Consider the following 19,206-nt stretch of genomic DNA (forward strand, 5'->3'; position numbering starts at 1 on the left):
TTAAATGCTCTCTTAGTTTAATAAGTACAGTTTGTGTCACTGCACATGGTCCTAAATGTTCCTAGATCATGAGACTTGAGTATGAAGAAAATGTGAAAAGCTCTGTCCATTTATTCCAATGGACATAGGCTTTTAGCGTACATGTCATGCTGAAATGTACAATCACAGTTCCTAATGTGGACCTTAAAGGATGAGACCTTTAGGTTACAATCTGAGGTTGCAAACAATACAAAGACCTACAGTACAAGGACCTGCGGGAGACCGGACTGAGCCACGGGACTAAAGGAGTCTCCGAAGAAGATCAGCTGCTTACTGACATTACGGTTGACCTCAAGTTCATAACAACAGGGTTCATCTACTACTTGATTTATGACTGGGTTCCATTCTGGAATTGTCACAAGTAGCAAATCCCCTTATACTGTATTATATGAACTATAATGAAATATAAAGAAAACACCTTAATGTTATATTGTATAATTATACTTTGTTGCATTTTCCCATTAATTTCATACATTATTATTGTTAAAATGCCAATGTATGTACACACACACAGGCTGAAACGGCTTGTGCTGAGCGGGGCCATGGCAAGCCGGAGCCTAACCCGGCAACGCAGGGCACAAGGCTCGAGGGGGAGGGGACACACCCAGGACGGGACACCAGTCCATTGCAAGGCACCCCAAGCAGGACTCGAACCCCAGACCCACCTGAGAGCAGGACCCAACCAAACCCGCTGCACCACCGCACCCCCCAATACCACACACACACACACACACACACACACACACACACACACACACACACACACACACACACACACATACATACATCTTCAGAGCTGCTTGTCCCATATGGGGTCACGGGGAACCGGAGCCTACCCGGCAACACAGGGCGTAAGGCCGGAGGGAGAGGGGACACACCCAGGACGGGACGCCAGTCTGCTGCAAGGTACCCCAAGCGGGGCTCGAACCCCAGACCCACCGGACAGCAGGACTGTGGTCCAACCCACCCCCCCCCCCCCCCCCCAATACCAATATAGAATATTTATATTTTTAAAAAATATTTAAAAACTAGGTCTTTGCAAGTTGCATATGTCGTAGGTCGAGGACCACCTGTACTCTGCACATAATTGTTGCTTACCATATCTCACCCTTATCCCAATCGGGGATGTTCAAACATGACTTGACATGTGTTAAAGTGTTGGAAATCTAGTCTCATTTGTCCCAATCGGGGATGTTCAAACATGACTTGACACATGTTAAAGTGTTGGAAATCTAGTCTCATTTGTCTTACGTTGTGCCAAGTCTTAAAAAAAATTTAACAGCACATTAATCCATAAGCCAGTGCGCTATGTGCAAATACAATGTTTGTTCATGTGCATATGTGCAAGATGCATAAAGCTGCATGTGTGTCCAGCGTATAGTAATTTTGCTTATGCATAAAAGCTTGGAGTTTTAATCACACCAGGATTCAATCGAGTACTTTAAACAAGGGCATTTTTGTAAATGCAGTGGATTATCCGCTATAATCGTAAGATATAAAGATTGGGAATGGCCGACAGCTGTCGAGCTGAATAATAACTTAAGGTTAGAAAACCATACGAGCCTTGGGTTTGGCAGTTTGTCAGCCGCTAGATTAAAACTCCGGACACGTGCGCACGCGCCAAACACACACGCGCGTGCACGCTTGATGTTAAAACAAGCGTTACCGAAGATTGGAATCGCCACCCTGAGATCGGCGGAGGGGGACATTCGGAAGAGTAGAAGGTGTGGCCCTTTACGCAGACACGGATGCGGCTGCAGTGTGATGAAAAGATGCGTTTTTGTCTTTTTTTTTTGTCTTGCCTCCTCACATTCGTGGTGTTGATGTGAATCTCAGCAGAGGCTGTCACACACATGCTTCTCAACAAGCTGTCAGAAGCATAATCAAAGGGCCTGGCGTGACCGACGGGCTCTGGGAAGGGGCTCCTCCATGGGCTCTATTAGGCCTCCCCCTTGTGAATTAAAACTCAGCAGCCTTGGGGGGCGCCCCCGGGAGAGCAGCGCTCAAACCTGCTGTTGCGCTGATGAGCCTGTCCTCCTCTCTTAATAGCGGGGTAGCGTGGCTAGAGAGGGGTTCGAGGCACAGGGCAGGCGTCGCGGTTTTTGGGAACAGGCGTTCCTGTGTCAGTGTACGTGTGAGCTGTCACCCATCTTTCTACGAGCGCATACCTTTCCATGCGGGAGGGGGGGCTGCAGCCAGCCTCGGGCAGGCAGTATCCACGGGCATCGTGACTCAGCGCAGTCGGCCCACAGTCACTCAAATTCCACAGTTTCCATAAGGACGATTGCAGTTGATGGGAGGTCCCAATGCAGGGGAAGGGCCTTCTCCCACTGTGGTGGGGGCCATGCTCGTGGTGGACGAAGGGTGTGAACCAGCGTGCGGAATGAAGTTCCCCTCAAGGCTTCTGCCAAAACAATCACTTTAATAAGATCACACTTTCTTTTGTGCGGAGGTCTTATTAGAGCAAACGTACAACTGTTTTAATGTTTTTGCTGATTTTTCAGTCTTTTATTAAACACCTGCGTCTGTGCAGGGTGATGTTTGTATTCACCGGGCTACGCTAATATTGAGCGCCCAAGAAATAATAATTCACAGGGTAAAAAATGTACATCTTCTAGGTAGCTGGACATCTGCAATCAGGGAGTGCGTTGGAACCTGAAACTGTGAAACTATTCAGCACCTCCCAGAATCCTCTCCATCCCTTTTTACATATTCTGCTGCTGCACTACTTAATTAAAACAAAGCATTATCACCTACATCTTGCATTCCCCAGGTAGGTCCTTGAGGTCATGACCCCAACACCCAACTGGTTCCCATCCCAGTTGCAGAAGAAAAATGCCCTCTAAAAAGAAGGACATTTCCACAACTTGATAAACTGGGTTTCTTGCTACTGGGACATCCGCCCCAGCCAGATTTCCACATCTCCTTTACCCTCCTTGTGCCTACAGTCCTTCCTTTCACCGTCATCCACTTGCCTCCCTCTTTCCTCTTCTTTCTCTCAGCCCCTTTTACTGCTGCATCCCACATCACTGTATCAGGTGTTCCTCCAACTGACAAAGCACATGGGCCTTGCTTATAATAACGATTTAAAATTAATGTTAAGTTGGGTGCGATGAGATGTACTTGGACCAGACATATTCAGCTCTGTTCAGAAATAGCAGTGAAAAGAAGCAATGGCAAACACAGTGATGCCAGATTAAGAATTTATGTGTAATTCCTTGTGATGTGGAAATGCTCCGGGCCGCAGGTTCTGCTAAGTTCACCTGTTGCCAAGGAAGATCTGTTGGACCAGGATGCAAGCATCTGAAGGGTGCCATCAAAACAAGTAATTTCTTAAGTTTTCTGAGGTAGTACCATGATATCACACATCCGCCGGTGTCTCTTGATGGGTACAAGTGTGCCATCAGAGGCCTCTGCGAACATAACATCCATCATTGTCCACATGGCCATGATAGCACAGTAGGGTACATACAGCAGTTCCGGACACCCCTAGAGAGCCACTTCAGTCTTACGTCCTTTGTCCTGTCCAGCTTCAGTCCAGTGTACAGCATTCCTTCTGCACTGCATGAAGATCACAGGTCTACATGAAGACCCTTTGAAGAACCAACGGCATTTACGTCGGGCATTTAAAGATGGGGCTCCAAGACAAAGATGTGGAATGAAATGCAAATTTGCCCATGTGTGCACACGTACCCCAAGCCTGTCCATCTGCACACTCGTACCGGTGTAAATCAGCCGCCCTCCCACCTCCTAGACCTATACTTCCCGGAGAGGTCAAAGGGAGCAGGCCAACTGCTAGACTTCGAGGTACTTAGTCTCAGATCTCCTGAACCGTCACTGTCCTCCCCCCACCAATTTCCATATTCAAATCCGATTCTAATTTTTTTTATTTAGTTTGCTCTACTTCACTGACCATTTTGCTCTCAGTGGCAAGCATTCATATGGAAGGGCTCAAATCCAGACATTACTTTCTCCCAGCGATATTTGCATGCATGACTACAGAGGCCGAAGACCAGAACAGGCTGCTGCCATTACAGTCGCGTGTTAGGAAGACTGAAAAAAAAAAAATACATCAATTAAAAAATGTGATGTATCATCCTGGGGTCTGGTTCCTCAAACCATGGAACTGATGGGGGAAAAAAAGGCGTTTCAAGCCTGAAGCAAGCAGTGGTCAGACAATAAATTTCGAGGCCATTTAACTTACACTTGACAGATTCATAAACAGCTGAGATTTTTTTTTTTTCTCTTTAACGTTCATTTTTAATTTCGCTCAGGGGGCATCATCATGAGGTGTCACCTTAACAAGACCGGTGAAACAAGTGCCCAGGCGGCTACCTGAAGTTACCCGAAACTGACTGCTATTCAATTTCTTTTGCGTATTTCAGTTTCTGCTAATTGGCCTGAATGTTTATTCACAGGCGCTTATTATAAAGGACATAACTGGACAGGAATGCGGCTAAAGAAGCGCGGGACGCCGCGGGGCCGCGCGCTGTGTGCCGCGCGCAGCGCCGCGCGCAACGATCATCACGTCTCACCCGGCTCCTCACTTCCACCTCCTTATCACCTGTGAACCGGCGCGTGCAACGCTTTCTCACTCACGTCACACTTCCCACAATAAAGCGTTCGATCACAGACGATCGTGCCTAAACACACAGGTCATGATTCATAGCGCCGTTCGCTTCTCTCGCATCTGCTTCCTACACTGCTGGGTCCCGCACCACCGATCTTACCGTGGTAGAACTGAACTGGGCAAGCGCACGCGGGGGACGGAAAAGTGGGACACTTGTTCATAAACTGTCAAAGTAGTGAGCCAAGAGAAGAGTGGCGACGAGGACAGCAGCCTGCTGTGTACCTCCTGCGCTTAGCCTTAACTAGTGTAACTGTGCTCCGCGCGCTGCGCTCGCTTCGGTTCGGTTCGGTTCGGTTCCTACCTTGGCTCGCCGTGGCGTGGATGAGCACAGAAACCCAGAGAATCCAGCCGGATCGCCGCGTGAGCCCCGCGCAATCGGCCCCGATCGCAGCCGCCGCGTGCATGGCGCCGCAGTGCTGGCCGAGCGCGTCGCCGCGTGCGCCCGCGGGCAGCTCGTGGTATGCGCGCGGCGGAGACGCGGGGGGTCCTCGGATCCGGCGAGATCCCGCAGGTGAGCGCAAGGGGTGCACGTGCCGCAACGAGAAATAGCTCCGAGTTCGCTGTCACCGCGGCTCGGTCTGCGCCGTGGAAATACACGTCCGGTCCAACTTTGTTCGTGTTCGAAAACGGGACAGCTCGTGCCGCGCGCGCGGCGTTATTATATTATAACGTCGATTCTAAGTTGTGTCTGCTGGTGACGAGCGCCACTTCTTCACAGTCTCGCCAAAACTCGGAGACACATTCGCCCGAGTTCACGTCTTAAACAGCTCCGATCGTCGCACGAGCGTCATCGTGCCTTCCCGCGCGCATCTCCTCGCACGTGCGCCTCTCTTTCATCCTTGGTGGCGGACTGAGTCCCACACATCAGGCTTCGCGGAGCGGCACTTGGGGCAGCGCGCGTGGCAGTTTGCTTTCACACTCCGTGGCAAGGCACCGCTCAGCTTCCGCACCAGGATGCCATATGAAAGGAAAGCGCGCCGCCACACACTCGCTCTCTCGCGCGGGCGCCGGTGGGCGGTAAACCGTATAATGTGCGTCTAACAGTCCGCGGCAGTCCCGCTGTCCCAGCGTCGCGCGCATCGGATGTGGACGGGAGCCACCTGGCGGCGGTCCGCGATATAACGCGATAATGCGAGTAACGGCGTGTCGAGTCGGGGCGGATAGGCGTCGGGTTCGAGTTGAGCGCGTTTCAGGGAAGCTTCGCGTCGCTTCCGCTTTAGCGCACGACGAAACGCGGGCTGTCTACGCGTTATGCCATTTATTCTAGCAGAACACTTGCTGAATCTTAGGAGATGTCGCAGCTGTGGACTCCTCTCCAGGCCTTGTTTTGTGTGTCTGCGCTGAGTTCTGTTGGCCTGCGGTGATGAGAGCCACTCCGCGCCGACACCTGATCGCAGGTGCGCGCCGAGCGCAGTTTCCGAGTCGTACCGCTGCGACGCGCCCCGCTGCGGCCGCCGCTGTGAGGCATGAGGAGTCGAGTGGCTCCATTATTTCTTTGCCGCGCTTAAATCGGAATCCCGCCCCACACACACACACACACACTCTGCAAGATTTCCACATACTGAGTCTAACACACACACTCATGGCACCGCATGGACACGCTTGTGCCTCGATGACCCCGGAGGCGTCGCCGCGTTGCTTCCGGGCGGGTGGCCCAGTTCTCCCCCGGGTGGGTGTGCGCGCGCTCGCCCTGCAGGGACGAGGGCGAGCGGGAGGCGGCCGTTCCCGGAACAATCACTGTCACCCGCCGCGCATCGGTGAAATGAACAAACGGAGTGGGAAATAAATCACCTCCCACTCACTTTAATCAGATTGAAAATGCCGGCGCTCAGTAGCCGGGAACCACGTTCCTCTCGGAGGGCCACGTCGGAAACTAATTCGCATAACGGTTCCCTGCGTGGCCGTGGTGCCGCGCAGCCAGATGTTGCTCGAGATGATTGGTGCTGGGGGGGGGGGGGGTGCTTCACACCTTTGGGTGCACTTACAGGAAGCACATCTAAATGTGTGCCCGTGCTGCGCGCTCACGCACAGTCACACGCACACAAACTGTCATTGATGTCCTCGTCATAACGCCGGACTGCAGACACTTTTGGGGGCAACGCAGGGGGTGCCTCACCTGGGTGAAGCAGGCGCGCACACACATACGCCCATTTGTTTTACCGTAATTAGTGGGATTTGATTTTAATGAAGAGTTTCATTGAAACTCTGAGTTTAAAGCAATGAATTATTTTGGCTCTCACCTCTATTAAACTTGGAAAGTTGACAGCAAACAGTTCTTTCGGAGTTTTATTTTTTTGTAGGATAGCGCTGCAGAGGAAGAACTGGTGCTCCAGAGCTCCTGGGCTGTGGGTCTGGCATGGGTTCAAATCTGGCTCAGCCTCTGTAGAGCTTACGTGTTCTGCTCGTGGTCATTTGGGTTTTCTCCACAGTTCAGAGATGCGTTTCAGGTGAACTGGTGACCCTGAATTGCCGTGTGTGTGTGTGTGTGTGTGTGTGTGTGTGTGTGTGTGTGTGAGAGTGAATGAATATGATTACCCTGTGATAAACCAGCATCATTTCCATGGTGTATCCTGCTTCATACCCTATACGTCTGGGCTAGACCAGGACAACGCTGCACTAAACAAGTGATTATTCATAACGTATAGTTATTGATGGTGGTTGTTGCTATATTTCACACACACGTTGTCTGAAACCGCTTGTCTCAAACGGGGGTTGCGGTAAACCGGAGCCTAACCCAGCAGCACAGGGCGCGGGGCAGGAGGGGGAGGGGACACACTCAGGATGGGACGCCAGTCCGTCGCAAGGCACCCCAAGCGGGGCTCAAACCCCAGACCACCAGAGAGCGGGACCCAGCCAAACCCACTGCGCTTATGGTAACACCATTAACAATGTACAGTAAAAAGTATTAATATTTGGCACTTTCTCCTGCACTTACACATGACATGACATTGTAGGGAAATGATTCATACTGGATCTGCTGCAGTTTCGATCAAAACCCAAGACACAACTTGCACTGTTCCACACACAGTTACTGCAGATACCAGAGTAGGTGGGAAACATGCAGATATCGGTAATGCTGTACCACTAGCGTCAATACGGGGTGCTAACGATTGTACAGAACGGTAGCTCTTCACACAGTCACACAGCTAGAGTTGAAGGACGTTCCACAAATTAGACATGGTAAGAGTTCTTTGAGACGAAGTCACATGACCTTGGCTTCTCACAGGTGATTGGCTCTCCTCATCCCCTTGGCCTATAATGTTACAAGAGACATGAATGTTGGGTGATTCTCGGCGGATTACGAGCCAGCTCCATCCTGTGTGAAGTGAGTCTTATAACTGGCGGCAACCAGCTCAGCCAGAGTGGTGTGATGTTTTGAGTCATACTGCTACTGGCACTCAGAACAACCTCTCGCACGAAATGGTGTTTCACCTTCTATTCTTCGGTAACCATGGCAACTGAAATGAAAAAGGAAACAATCAAACAATGATTTGCTTTTCTGTGCTGTCGCAGCCCCTTGTTTATGGCTGACCCCCGTGGCCGTGGGGACACCAGCATCCTGTTCCCGGCCCCACCGGATCCTTTATAACGCTGTACTCGCTCGGGGGTGATGGGGCCGTGGGGGGACATCCCGCTCGCCCCGGCCAGCCACCGGCTCATTAAGCAGTCCGCTAGAGAAGAGCTCGGATTCCTTGGATTTTATTGGCATCGTCGGGGGCTATCGGGAGCTTTGAGCACAATATGTGTCAAGAGAGGTTCCTCATTGCCAGACAGCTTCTCCTGGCAGGGCAGAACCTTCCAGCAGCACTTTGAAACATCTGCAAATTCACACTCCACCATATTAACCGCAATTACGCCTATTCCTTTCACAGAGCACGTCGCAGGGAAATGGCCTGAAATACAATGCATTATTCATCCGCTCCATGTTGCACCGGCGCAGAACAGAGCTTTTTCAGAGTCCATTTGCGTCTCCCAGCTTATCTCACTGTTGTTTTCAAGGTTAGGGTGTCCAGGCCCATTATGCAAACCCCTCAATCCATGTCCCATGCATCCTGGCTAATTCATGCGTTGTGGTAATTCATGATTTACTTTTTTGGCCAGTTGTGGGAAAAGCTTTTTGATTAGATCCAGGATCTAGAAGTTTTTTTCCCACATGGGTCTGGCTGTGTGCGTTATGAGCAGGGGACTCACAGCACGCACCTGCAATCTCAGGAGAGCATGTGGCTTTACAGAGCAGGGTAAAAGTTTTAACCTGTTTGTACCAATTTTAATTTGCTGCTGTTGGGCGTCACTCCACCTCCGTGAAAGATGGATCAAGGGTACAATGGCAACGCCGTTACTCAAAAGCAACGCCCACCCTGGGGAACGGTTGCCAGCTATCCATCTCGATAAGGCTGGTCTGACAGGTTCCAATGGGCTCCTGAATGAGGTTCGCCAAGGACCTCCTGCTGCACTTGAATTGTAGCCGAGTGAAAGACCGTGATTTATTTATTATTCCAGAACAGGGTCAGATTCTGGTGATTGAGTCATATACATTCTTTCACAAAGACTTTTTTTTTGCCAGCATTCCACAGCTGTCACACATTTGGTTTTCATATGTTCCTTTTGGTTTTGGGGAAAAGGCTCGCATTGAATGTGCTCAAGGGCTCATCTAGTGGCATCAATCCGCCATCATAAATCCACTAGCAGGAAAAGCAATTCAAAACATTTGCGCTGAACACAGCTTTCAAGGACTTTCAAACTATGAAAATAATTTTTACTTGCATATGTGCTGCAGAAAAGTTGGCAGGACTACACCATAGGTGTGACCTGTAGATGTTTAATGTGTGCGGGTGGAAATGAAAACAGAAGATGCTGGGAAAGCTGTCAGACAGTGGTTTAATTTTGCCCAATGCGAAGGTTTCTACCGCTGTCTTGTCTAATTGCTCTGTGTCTCTCTCTGGATCAGGCAGCTTTAAAGACTAGAAACCCGAACGCCGTTGAAACGCTGACCTGGAGCAGTTGACCGAAGAGCCCGGGTTTTGCTCATCGTGCTGCACTCCTTTTGCGGGGCCCACATCACTCATATCAGCCAACCCCTGGTGGGTGGCCCCACTCAGAATTACAGGTTTTCACCAATCAATATAGCAGTGCTGGCAAATTATTTATGTGCCCACTGGATGTTCTCATCCAGGGTTAGTGAGCAGAATGAGAATTGGGTGCCTGTATACTGTGCAGCCCGATCGGATAATGCAATTCGAAAGCGAGTCAAAGTAGCCAAGGTGATGTAAACGGCAATACAACTCTCTTATCAGGAGACCAAACGGTGCTCTTACATGGAGAATGCACCCAGCTCTCAGCTGGAGAGCGCTCAGAGCGTACTCACGCAAGGAGAATGACTTCTGCTCTCACCCGCAGATCGAGCTTCTCACTTTACACTTTCCAAGTTTTCGGCTCTCCGCGGCGGAATGAACTCTGAGACTGTATAAACAATACGTGCTGTTTAATGCAGCAAATGCAACGTTTTATTTTATGAGGAAGGTAAGTCCCGGGAGGGGTCTCGCTGTTGCACCCTTGATAACTGCTGCAGTAGGTCATCCAGCAGTAAAAATAGATAAAATTGCCTTGGAAAAAAGCTTCAGCGAAATAATATAACAATGTAATTGTCAGGGGTTTTTTTGATAAAAGCAATTTCATTATGTAATTGCATTTTTTTTCCCAAAGCAGACTTAAAACTAGTTATACTGATCAATATCAGGGAACATATTAGGATTTCGGTGAAGAAGCCCCCCTCAAAGGATACTGACACGGTCAGATGTGGCCTTAGAAGCTGAGCTGGAGCTTCTTGGAATTTCAACCGTTCAGTATCGAGTCCAGTTACTCGTTGGCCCTTGCTGGATACAGGCCGTGGTTGTACTTTTTTTTTTGGGCACGACTAATAATACTTATTAAAATCTTCACATAAAGCAAAACGCAGCGTAGTAAACATTTACAGAGATACACAATAGCCAACAAGGATTTTTCAGCACATAACATTTATATCCTGGGCGTTACAAAAGGCCCACGGTACCGGTGCAAAAGCCCAGCTTATCTGTTCATATTAACAACATTCTTCAGAGCCCGTCTGAAGGTGGCATCCTGTGCAAGCATCCTCTTGGACCCCACGAAAACAGCCCATTTTTGTCAGAATCCTCCTTTTTAATAACATTTTAGGCGGAGCGCCACTCAAGTCCAGCACAGTCCTGGTCTGTTTCCACTGGGCAAACCTGCTGAAGAAATACAGGAGCTGAGCTGGAGTTCATCTGTAGTATTCGTTCTGCTGGAGTGTGGTCATTCATTTATTGGAAATAATACTGAAATTTAACTGTTTTAAATTGTTCTGGGCGATAGTGGGTTGGACCGGGTCCTGCTCTGTGGTGGGTCTGAGGTTCACGTCGAGCTTGGGGTGCCTTGCAACGGACTGGCGTCCCATCCTGGGTGTATCCCCTCCACCTCCAGCCTTACGCTCTGTGTTTCCGGGTTAGGCTCTGGCTCCCCTGACCCCGAATGGGACAAGCGGTTCAGACAGTGTGTGTGTGTGTGTGTGTGTGTGTGTGTGTGTGTGTGTATAAATTGCTCTGCAAAGTAGTTTCTGGTGAAACAACTACAAAAAGTGAGAGGACTCATTCAGTTACACTACTATTATTCAGGCTTCTACCCTGTTTTACCCAGAATAAAGCAATGTTCATTTCTGTGACTGATGTGCTTTTACTGGCTTTCCACTATGTCTTCTCTGTACTTCTGTCTCACTTCTTCTCTTTGAGCGGATATGGGCTTTTCACACAGAATGGGACACTTGTGTGTTTCCTGGCACCCGTGATGTAAGTATAATGTAAGCACCGTGATCAAAACAAGAGTGTGCGCCGAGGTTGGGGGTGAAGGGCGAGGATGTGTTGATGCATTTCTAGCACATTATCTGGAGCTCCGATGTCTGACAGAGAAAGAACGTGTTGTGAAATGTAGAGCCGAGATGCCTTTAACAGCGAGAAGCTGAACAGGAGAACATTAGGGGTGGAGGAGAGATGGGCGAGAGTCCAGAGTTGGCAACCATCCATTGCTGCTTACCTTGAGCTTCACCAGTTGTTTTCCAGTGTTGTTGACGTGGCAGCTGAGCCTCCATAACTTTGGTTTAAGGCTAAAACCGAAAGGATGTTTGTGGGGCTGCAGTGCACACCCCATCACCTTGCAGCTGGAGGACCTGGGTTTGAATCCCACCAACAGCTACAATACCCTTACCCTGAACTGACTGCCCAGCTGTATTAGAAATTAACACAGAGGTTAATTATTAGAGATTAATACTGTAAACCACTTTGGGGAAAGGCATCAGCTAAATGAATTAATGTAAATACACTTTCCCTGATACAGTAACCTGGCTGTAAGTAGCTTGGTGTACAAACTAACATTGCAAGTTGGTCTGGAGAAAGAAGTCTGCTAAATGAATAAATAATAAGTATACTAACTACAGTGAGCAGGGTTATGAATTTTGAGATCTAAGTCATCAGACAGGTGCTGTTACAGTGAAAAAAGTTTAGGGTTTTTACAGTAAAAAGCACTGTATCCCTCAGACAGTAGTGGGGCAAGAAGTGACACTAGGCACTGAGGTCTTGACCAGTCATACAGCTGGCGTGTTCCTGAATGAAACATCTCAATCCTGTAATGTCCTGGTTGCAAGAAAGCAAAAAAAAAAAAAATACAGGCAGTCCTCCACTTATGGCAGGATTCCATTCCAGCAAGCTTCTCATAAATCAACTCCCTCACAAGTCAAACATCCCCTCATACAGTGTTATATAAACCATAAGGGGATATTAACAATTAACATGCACAAATGTTATGTTGTATAAAGTTTCACAAATTATTCATGTTACAGCGGTTCTAATACAGATTAATGATATAAATACAGTACAGTATTTTCATGCTCCACTATTATTTTAAGTTTTTTTTCAGAATCTGGTTTATTTTGCCTTCTCTGCACCGCCAAAATACTCAGTCTTTCACTTGCTAGTTATTTTAAATAAACAAGCAACTTGAAGGAAGTCATAAATAAAAAAAAATGTAAACAAAAGAGTTGCTTCTGGACACCAGAGCGCTGAATGAGAACCAAACAAGGAGAAATTTGCTTTCTTTGTGGCAGCACATCCAACCGATGTTATTGTGCAGCAGATGAAGTGGTTGTCCTTTGACATTATGATCAAACATTGGAACTCAAAAATAATATAATATAAGGGTGATGGGTTGCCCACCGTAAGTCTGGGTGGTCATCTATGTCATAAGTGGAGGACTGCCTGTAGGCCGAAACTGCGATCCATCTTACAAAACTGTCAGCAAGAGTTGACTGTACATTACATGATAGTTTGGAGGCCATGCATGGAAGGCAAGGAAAAGATGATCTTTCTAGATTTCATACAGTGTGCTTGGAGTAATATCATGGACCATAGCACGGACCGCCAGCTCTAGCAGCAGGAGCAACTTGATCTTATCTCAATCTACTATTGATGGTTAATCTAAGCTCCGACACGCTGTCTTGTGTTATCTGATTCAGCAACAACACGGGCTGGAGATCTTTATTAGATAAGTGGGAAATGATAGATTTGCCTTTCGCGTTCAGTGACAGCAAACACAGCCCACAGTCTCAGAGGACCGCAAAGGAACTGGAAACTTGAAAAAAGGCGATCAAATTGCTGCTTACAGACGTGCGTTAAGAAAAAAGCTAAATAAATAAATAAGCATACTGTTACAGAAGAATTGTTCAAAGCAGCATTAAATTGGGCCAGCATCTATCACTAATCAAAGCATAGAAATTCCAATAAAACTGGGACGATCTAATAGGGAGGGTATGAAACACGGTATGAAAGAATGGGAGGAAAAACTGTGCAAAAGGCAGTGAGGAAGAGGTAGAGGTAAGGTGGGAGAAGAATAGGGAGTGAGAGACTCGATGCCAAATAAACCTCCGTAGGTTGTTGTGTAGGCATTTCAGTATATGATACCGTTAAATCAATGTACGCAGCACGGAACTGCAGAATCAAAACTGGGAAGCAAACATCAGGGACAGAGAGTAAAATACAGTACGAACTGGGGGCTGCCAAGCATTTACTGCAGTAAAACGGCACTGGTGTGGAAACAGTGGTGAGCAGTTGTTGAAAAAAGGAATTCAAGAAGGGCAGCAGTTGGCGGAGAGGTTAAAATCACGGATTGATCAGGGTACCTTCAGTTGATACAGTAAAAATTACCTGTATAAATTGGTAAATCACTGTGAGCAGCTTAACATTGTAAGGTATCTTGAAGAAAGGCATCAGCTAAGTGAATAATAATTTAAATGTACATCCTTGACTCAAGTCAGATCGCCTTGCTGGGCATTTGACCTCCAGCAACAGAACAGGGAGTTTTCATGCAGCACATTCATGGTCTTAAATTTACATTATTACAGTTATGTTTATACTGTTGCTCACTGTATGCTCTATAGGGGGGTGTGGTCCTCTGCACGCCATGCGGGGGGTCTGGGGTTTGAGTCGGGCTTGAGGTGCCACCCGTCCAAGGTGTTTCCCCACACCCCGTGCCCCTGGGATAGGCTCTGGCTTGCGGCGAGCCCACTTCGGACAAGTGGTTGTTGACGTTGGTTGTATGCTTAATTCCAAAGAAGCTGCGTTCTTTTTTGTAGCTGGGTATTAACTGGTACATTTCAGCTAAAGTACCACACTCAAGAAGTACAGCTAGAGGAATTTATAGTAATTCCATCTGTAGGCCTGTGTCCTTAAACTCTGTCCTATATATTTTATTTGTTCTGTTTTCTCCTGAATTTATTCTTGTTTAGCCTTTACTTCTTATATGCCTCTACTCTAGTTATCACTCGGCAGGATCACACCATTATCCTTTCTTCTTATTCTGTATTAACAACATATGACTGTCTGTGTTGTCCGTCTTCATGTTGTTGTTTTTCTTTAGAGCCACTTCAATTTGTGCAGAAATATTTGGTTCACGCCAATAAAGCCATTCAAACTTGAAAGCATAATACACGGCATAAAAATACACAGCAGCTGACATGATTTCTTTTTTTTTTTTTTTTTTTTTTTTTTTTTAAATCTGCAATATTTTGAAAACAGGCAGAGGAGCAATTCCGCTAAAGAGGTGATCGGAATTGCGTCTCTGAAGTCGGCGGCCAGCAGCGGTCTGGCTGCTCTGAACATGTTCCGGGAATTGGTTGCCTTGGAAAAAGTTGACTCTGTTTAAAGTGCAAGAGGAGCTACAAATGTAGCTTAATAGAATGTCTTTCTGGGCAAAAAGGTATTAAAGAGAGAAGTTGTTAAGCAAGTAACCCACTCTTGTACAGCATGCAGCAAACAGCCTGGGCTAAAACCTCATGTAATGCCATGCTAACTCATACAAAGGGGGCTGTTTGAAAAAGCTTCAGTTCATGAAGGCCAGAGATGGTGAAATGTGCGCAAACTCGTTCGCCGCTCAGCAATAAGAAGCAGCAAAATCCAAAGTCAACATGACTGACCTCAAGCTCACATCCCCCAGATAATCTCTTCCGACTTGTGATTTGAAATTTCTGAAGAGTATAGTTATTTTAAAGAGCGAGCGACAGACAGGGGGAAGGAGAAAGAGATGATGGGCGAGAATGACCATCTGGCGTTCAATTAACGGATTGGTGCAGTTCCAGCAGTAAATCCCTCAAAAATAAGCCCACCTATGATTTCAGTGCAGAAGAGCTGGGCGTTCCCAGCTCCTTGCTGGACTGCTCCGCAGAGACTGGATTTGATGGCTTTGTTCCGAGCAGAGATTTTCAGGTGAACAAGTTGCGTTTTGTATGACCAAATTAAGTCTGCTCAGAATCATCACAGGCGAGAGGGAATTCAGCACCACGGAGAGCTGCTTATCTCACCAAGGCCCATCTAAACCGTCAGCTCCTCATCCTGCCTGGTACCTTGACTGGAGTGACTGGAGATTGGGGCGGATCTCTTCATGTTTCCCGCTGTGCTTTAGTCTCCCAGAAAGGGTGCATCTCCTGTGAACAAAAGAAATGAGAAGAAGACTGAGAAAAATGCTAATGAATATATATATATATATATATATATATATATATATATATACATACATATACACACTATGTATGTAAAGTTTTGTCCATGGGCTTTGAATTTAAATCTATTTGTCTTTGTGCTGCTTCGGGCAACACAGTAGTGCACCCCCTGGGCCGTACATTCACATGTGGGTTCAAATCCAACTCAGCCTGCATGGAGTGCGCATCTTCTTCCAGGTGCTCTGGTTTCCCTCCTCAGTCCAAAGACATTTTTCAGGTGGATTGGGGACGCTAAATTTCCCTAAATCTGTGTATGAGTCAATGAGTGTGTGTGATTTCCTGGTGATGGACTGGTGTCCAGGCCTTATGTACTCTTTTTCTTGAATACACACTGGACCACAAAAATTCTCCACTGGAAAAGCAGTGATTGATAATTTCTGGATTTTTGGCTGCTTTTCTTTCTCCCCACTCCCTTTAAGGATCTCCACGTCACCAAACAGGTCCTTCTGGACACCTCACCATGTCTTACAGCTGGGTAATCAGTTAAAGGTCCACCATGCCAACCCCATGTACTGTACTCCTTCATGCTACTTGGTTCTGCCTTCGCAGGACACCAGGAGTGTTTTCCAGTGATGGAATAGTCTGATGATGTTCACTGTGATTTTCAGGCTTTGGAATGAATCACCATCCAGAAAATGAGCAGTTTGATCATTCTTTGTGACCGTGCTGATCGCTCCTCATCAAAGGATGAGAACTTAGTAACGGTTTCAGCTCGACTAGAGCAGAAAGCTGCCTCTTACCTGCCTATGTGAAAACGGGGGATGTCTAAAGCTGAGCGATATCGACTGAATCCCCATAGACACCGGCAACTTTGTCTCAGTTAGCAGACCTGCATCCACCCAAACTTCTGTTTAAAAACCTGCAGGCTCCTTCGTAAATGTCAGACTGTGTTAAAAGGTAATATGTTCCATGTAATTTGTCCCCTCTGCTAAGCAGCGAAAAGGCTGCAAAAAACAGTACACAGCATAATTATATTAGGCGGCAGCACAGACCTTTTCTGAAGTTGCAGAGTCGTGGCCGCAGACAGGGAGTTCTGGATATGGGCAAATTAGCATGCAGGAGGATACATCAAATCAATTGATGGACTGGAAGATTAGGTTGCAGACTGTAGCAGACTTCAATTAAAATTTTTATTTACCTCTGACGGAACCCCCTTGACAGACACAGTCAGCCTCCACTCTTGCAGAAACAGGTCTTTGTTTAAATAAACTGAGTGATTGTTAAAAATATTCGTTGCTGCTATAAATATTCATGAGATGGGTGACTCATTCCTCTTGAAGGAAGGTTCATCCAGGACAGGGACTCAGAGGCAGGATTTAGACCATTTTTTGGGGAAAGTAGCGGTCAAATATAACGCCTGGTCTGGGGCACTGGTTTCCCACAAAGGTCCAACCCAGTGGTTCTCAATCGTGCTCCTCGTGTACCTGTTAGTATGCAGGTTTTCGCTGCAGCTGAGCTCTTAATTAATTATGCTTTGTGGAGATGTAAATCAAATCAATCTGACTGTTCAAACCAGGTTAGATTAAACACGTTAGGGGAGGGCTCCATGTACTCCTGTAGTTGCATGAAACCAAATTTGCGTTGGTCTAAGAAAATTAAGCAGCATGGCAGAGTAGCAGGTAACACTGTGGACTCACAGTTCCTGTTGTGTGGTTTGGTTCTGGGTTTGAATCTGGCTCACTCTGTGTGGAGTTTTCATACCTTCCCTGTTTATAAAGCTGTGTGGGTGAAAGCAATGGTAACCCACTTCTGTAACTCTAGGGGCAGCAGGTGGTGTAGTGGATAGAGCTGCCACCTTGCAGCAGAAGGACACGGGTCCCACCTCCTGCTGTAGTACTCTTGAATGAGGTACTTCCCCTGAACTGCTTCACGAAAGAAATTACCCATCTGTATAAATGGGTAAATAATAGCAGAAATTGTTAATTTAATAAATGTAAATATATTTTTCAATACCGTAAAAGCATGAGTGGTTCCCAGAAGCCGACTTTGATTCAGTGGCACTTAGTGTGAAACACCAGTTCAGCGTTTCATTGATCTGATCTTTCCTTGAAGTGAAGCAAAACTGAATAAATTAGTATTGGAAAGTGTTTGGCTTAATCAAGTCCGTAAACATTTATACCGAATCCTCATCTAAAGCATTTGGTATCGCATTATTTGAATCATGTGGTTCGTTCAGTCAGCAGCTCAATAAACAATAAATTGTGTAGCCACTAAACTGTTTGACTGCGTAGTCATTACTTGAACGGTTAAGCAAGGGAGTGATGGAATAATCTTAATTAAATATTGATTACAGTTTTGTGTGATATTCACATAAAAGCCAAATGAAGTTAAGGCAAGGTGTATTAGTTTTTAAGAGCACAAATGTACCTGTAAATCTAGATCTGTAATATCTAACAGACCAATTGGGCATAATTCATCAGGAAGTCGGTGGGAACGAAAACTGGCGTGCGCAGCGGGTGCCAGGGATCAGAGCTACGACGAGGTAGTTGGACGATTGCCATGGTGACGGGAATGGACAGCCCGCAAGCGGACGACCATCACCACCCCACGTCCCCATCTGGAGCTTGCAGCCTATCACGGAATCAGGCCCCTTAATTAACCAATCACAATGCAAATGGACTGGGGCGATCACAGAACGGAGCGGTGGGGGATAGCAGTAGGAAGGACAGCAGGTTGAGGCCAATTAACCCATTCCCTGCTGTGCTTCAAAGGAAGCTTCTGTTGCCCAGGGGTGACCGCTTGGCGACTTCCTGCCAAAATTGTGCTTTCGCGCAGGATCAGTTCCCTCTGTGGGTACTAATGGCTCCCAACACAGTTCCTCTCCACCGCAGACCTGGAGGGCCCTTGCTCCCCCTCCTGTACATCACTAATTGGGGTGAGGTTGTTAGTTTTTTAACCATAATTGCTATTGTTACTACGCACGTACTTCCTCTTAATGTTTTTTCCGGGCGTTGTTGTTCATCTGTGCCATTCCATTTCATTCACAGGTATGCGTGCTGAATGATAAATAATATTGCCTCTAATTTATTATTATGTCATTTCATTTCATTCTGTTTGCCCCATTATACCATATTATGGGTCTATTTTATCTTTGAGACAGCCAAGCTATCTCCTACCTTTTAGGGCTTATCTTTTTGCAATTACTTTTCCCTTTGTTGAACCTCACAAAGCTCTCCGAGGCAGCCGCTATTATCATGGCGGCCGCGGCGAACGGCTGACTGGGACTCGGGTTAATTACTAAATTACAGAAGACAGAGCATCTGTATTCAGCAGGAGAGGGTTTCATGTGGCCCACGCCTCACTGTTCACAGTGCCACCTCCTCCGGAGGGTCCTCCTCGCTGCCAGGACGCAAGCAGGGAGGAAAAAATCAGAGCGAGGACGCCAGGCTGTTTTCTCGGGAGGGCAATCGGTGCGATGGAGATACCAAAGGACAGGGGGGTG

General features: G+C 47.2%; 1 protein-coding gene across 1 annotated transcript in view; it reads right to left on the bottom strand.

Moving 5' to 3' along the window:
• Window positions 1–5,614, bottom strand: part of sdk2a (sidekick cell adhesion molecule 2a) — a 117,842-nt gene extending 112,228 nt beyond the window's left edge. Inside the window, exon 1 of the mRNA XM_018757033.2 lies at window positions 4,971–5,614. Coding sequence (XP_018612549.1) covers window positions 4,971–5,073 — 103 coding nt within the window. The 5' untranslated portion in view covers window positions 5,074–5,614. The remainder of the gene's footprint in view (window positions 1–4,970) is intronic.
• Between the last annotated feature and the right edge of the window lie 13,592 nt (window positions 5,615–19,206).

This window comes from Scleropages formosus, chromosome 8 (assembly GCF_900964775.1).
Source record: "Scleropages formosus chromosome 8, fSclFor1.1, whole genome shotgun sequence".
Taxonomy (NCBI): domain Eukaryota; kingdom Metazoa; phylum Chordata; class Actinopteri; order Osteoglossiformes; family Osteoglossidae; genus Scleropages; species Scleropages formosus.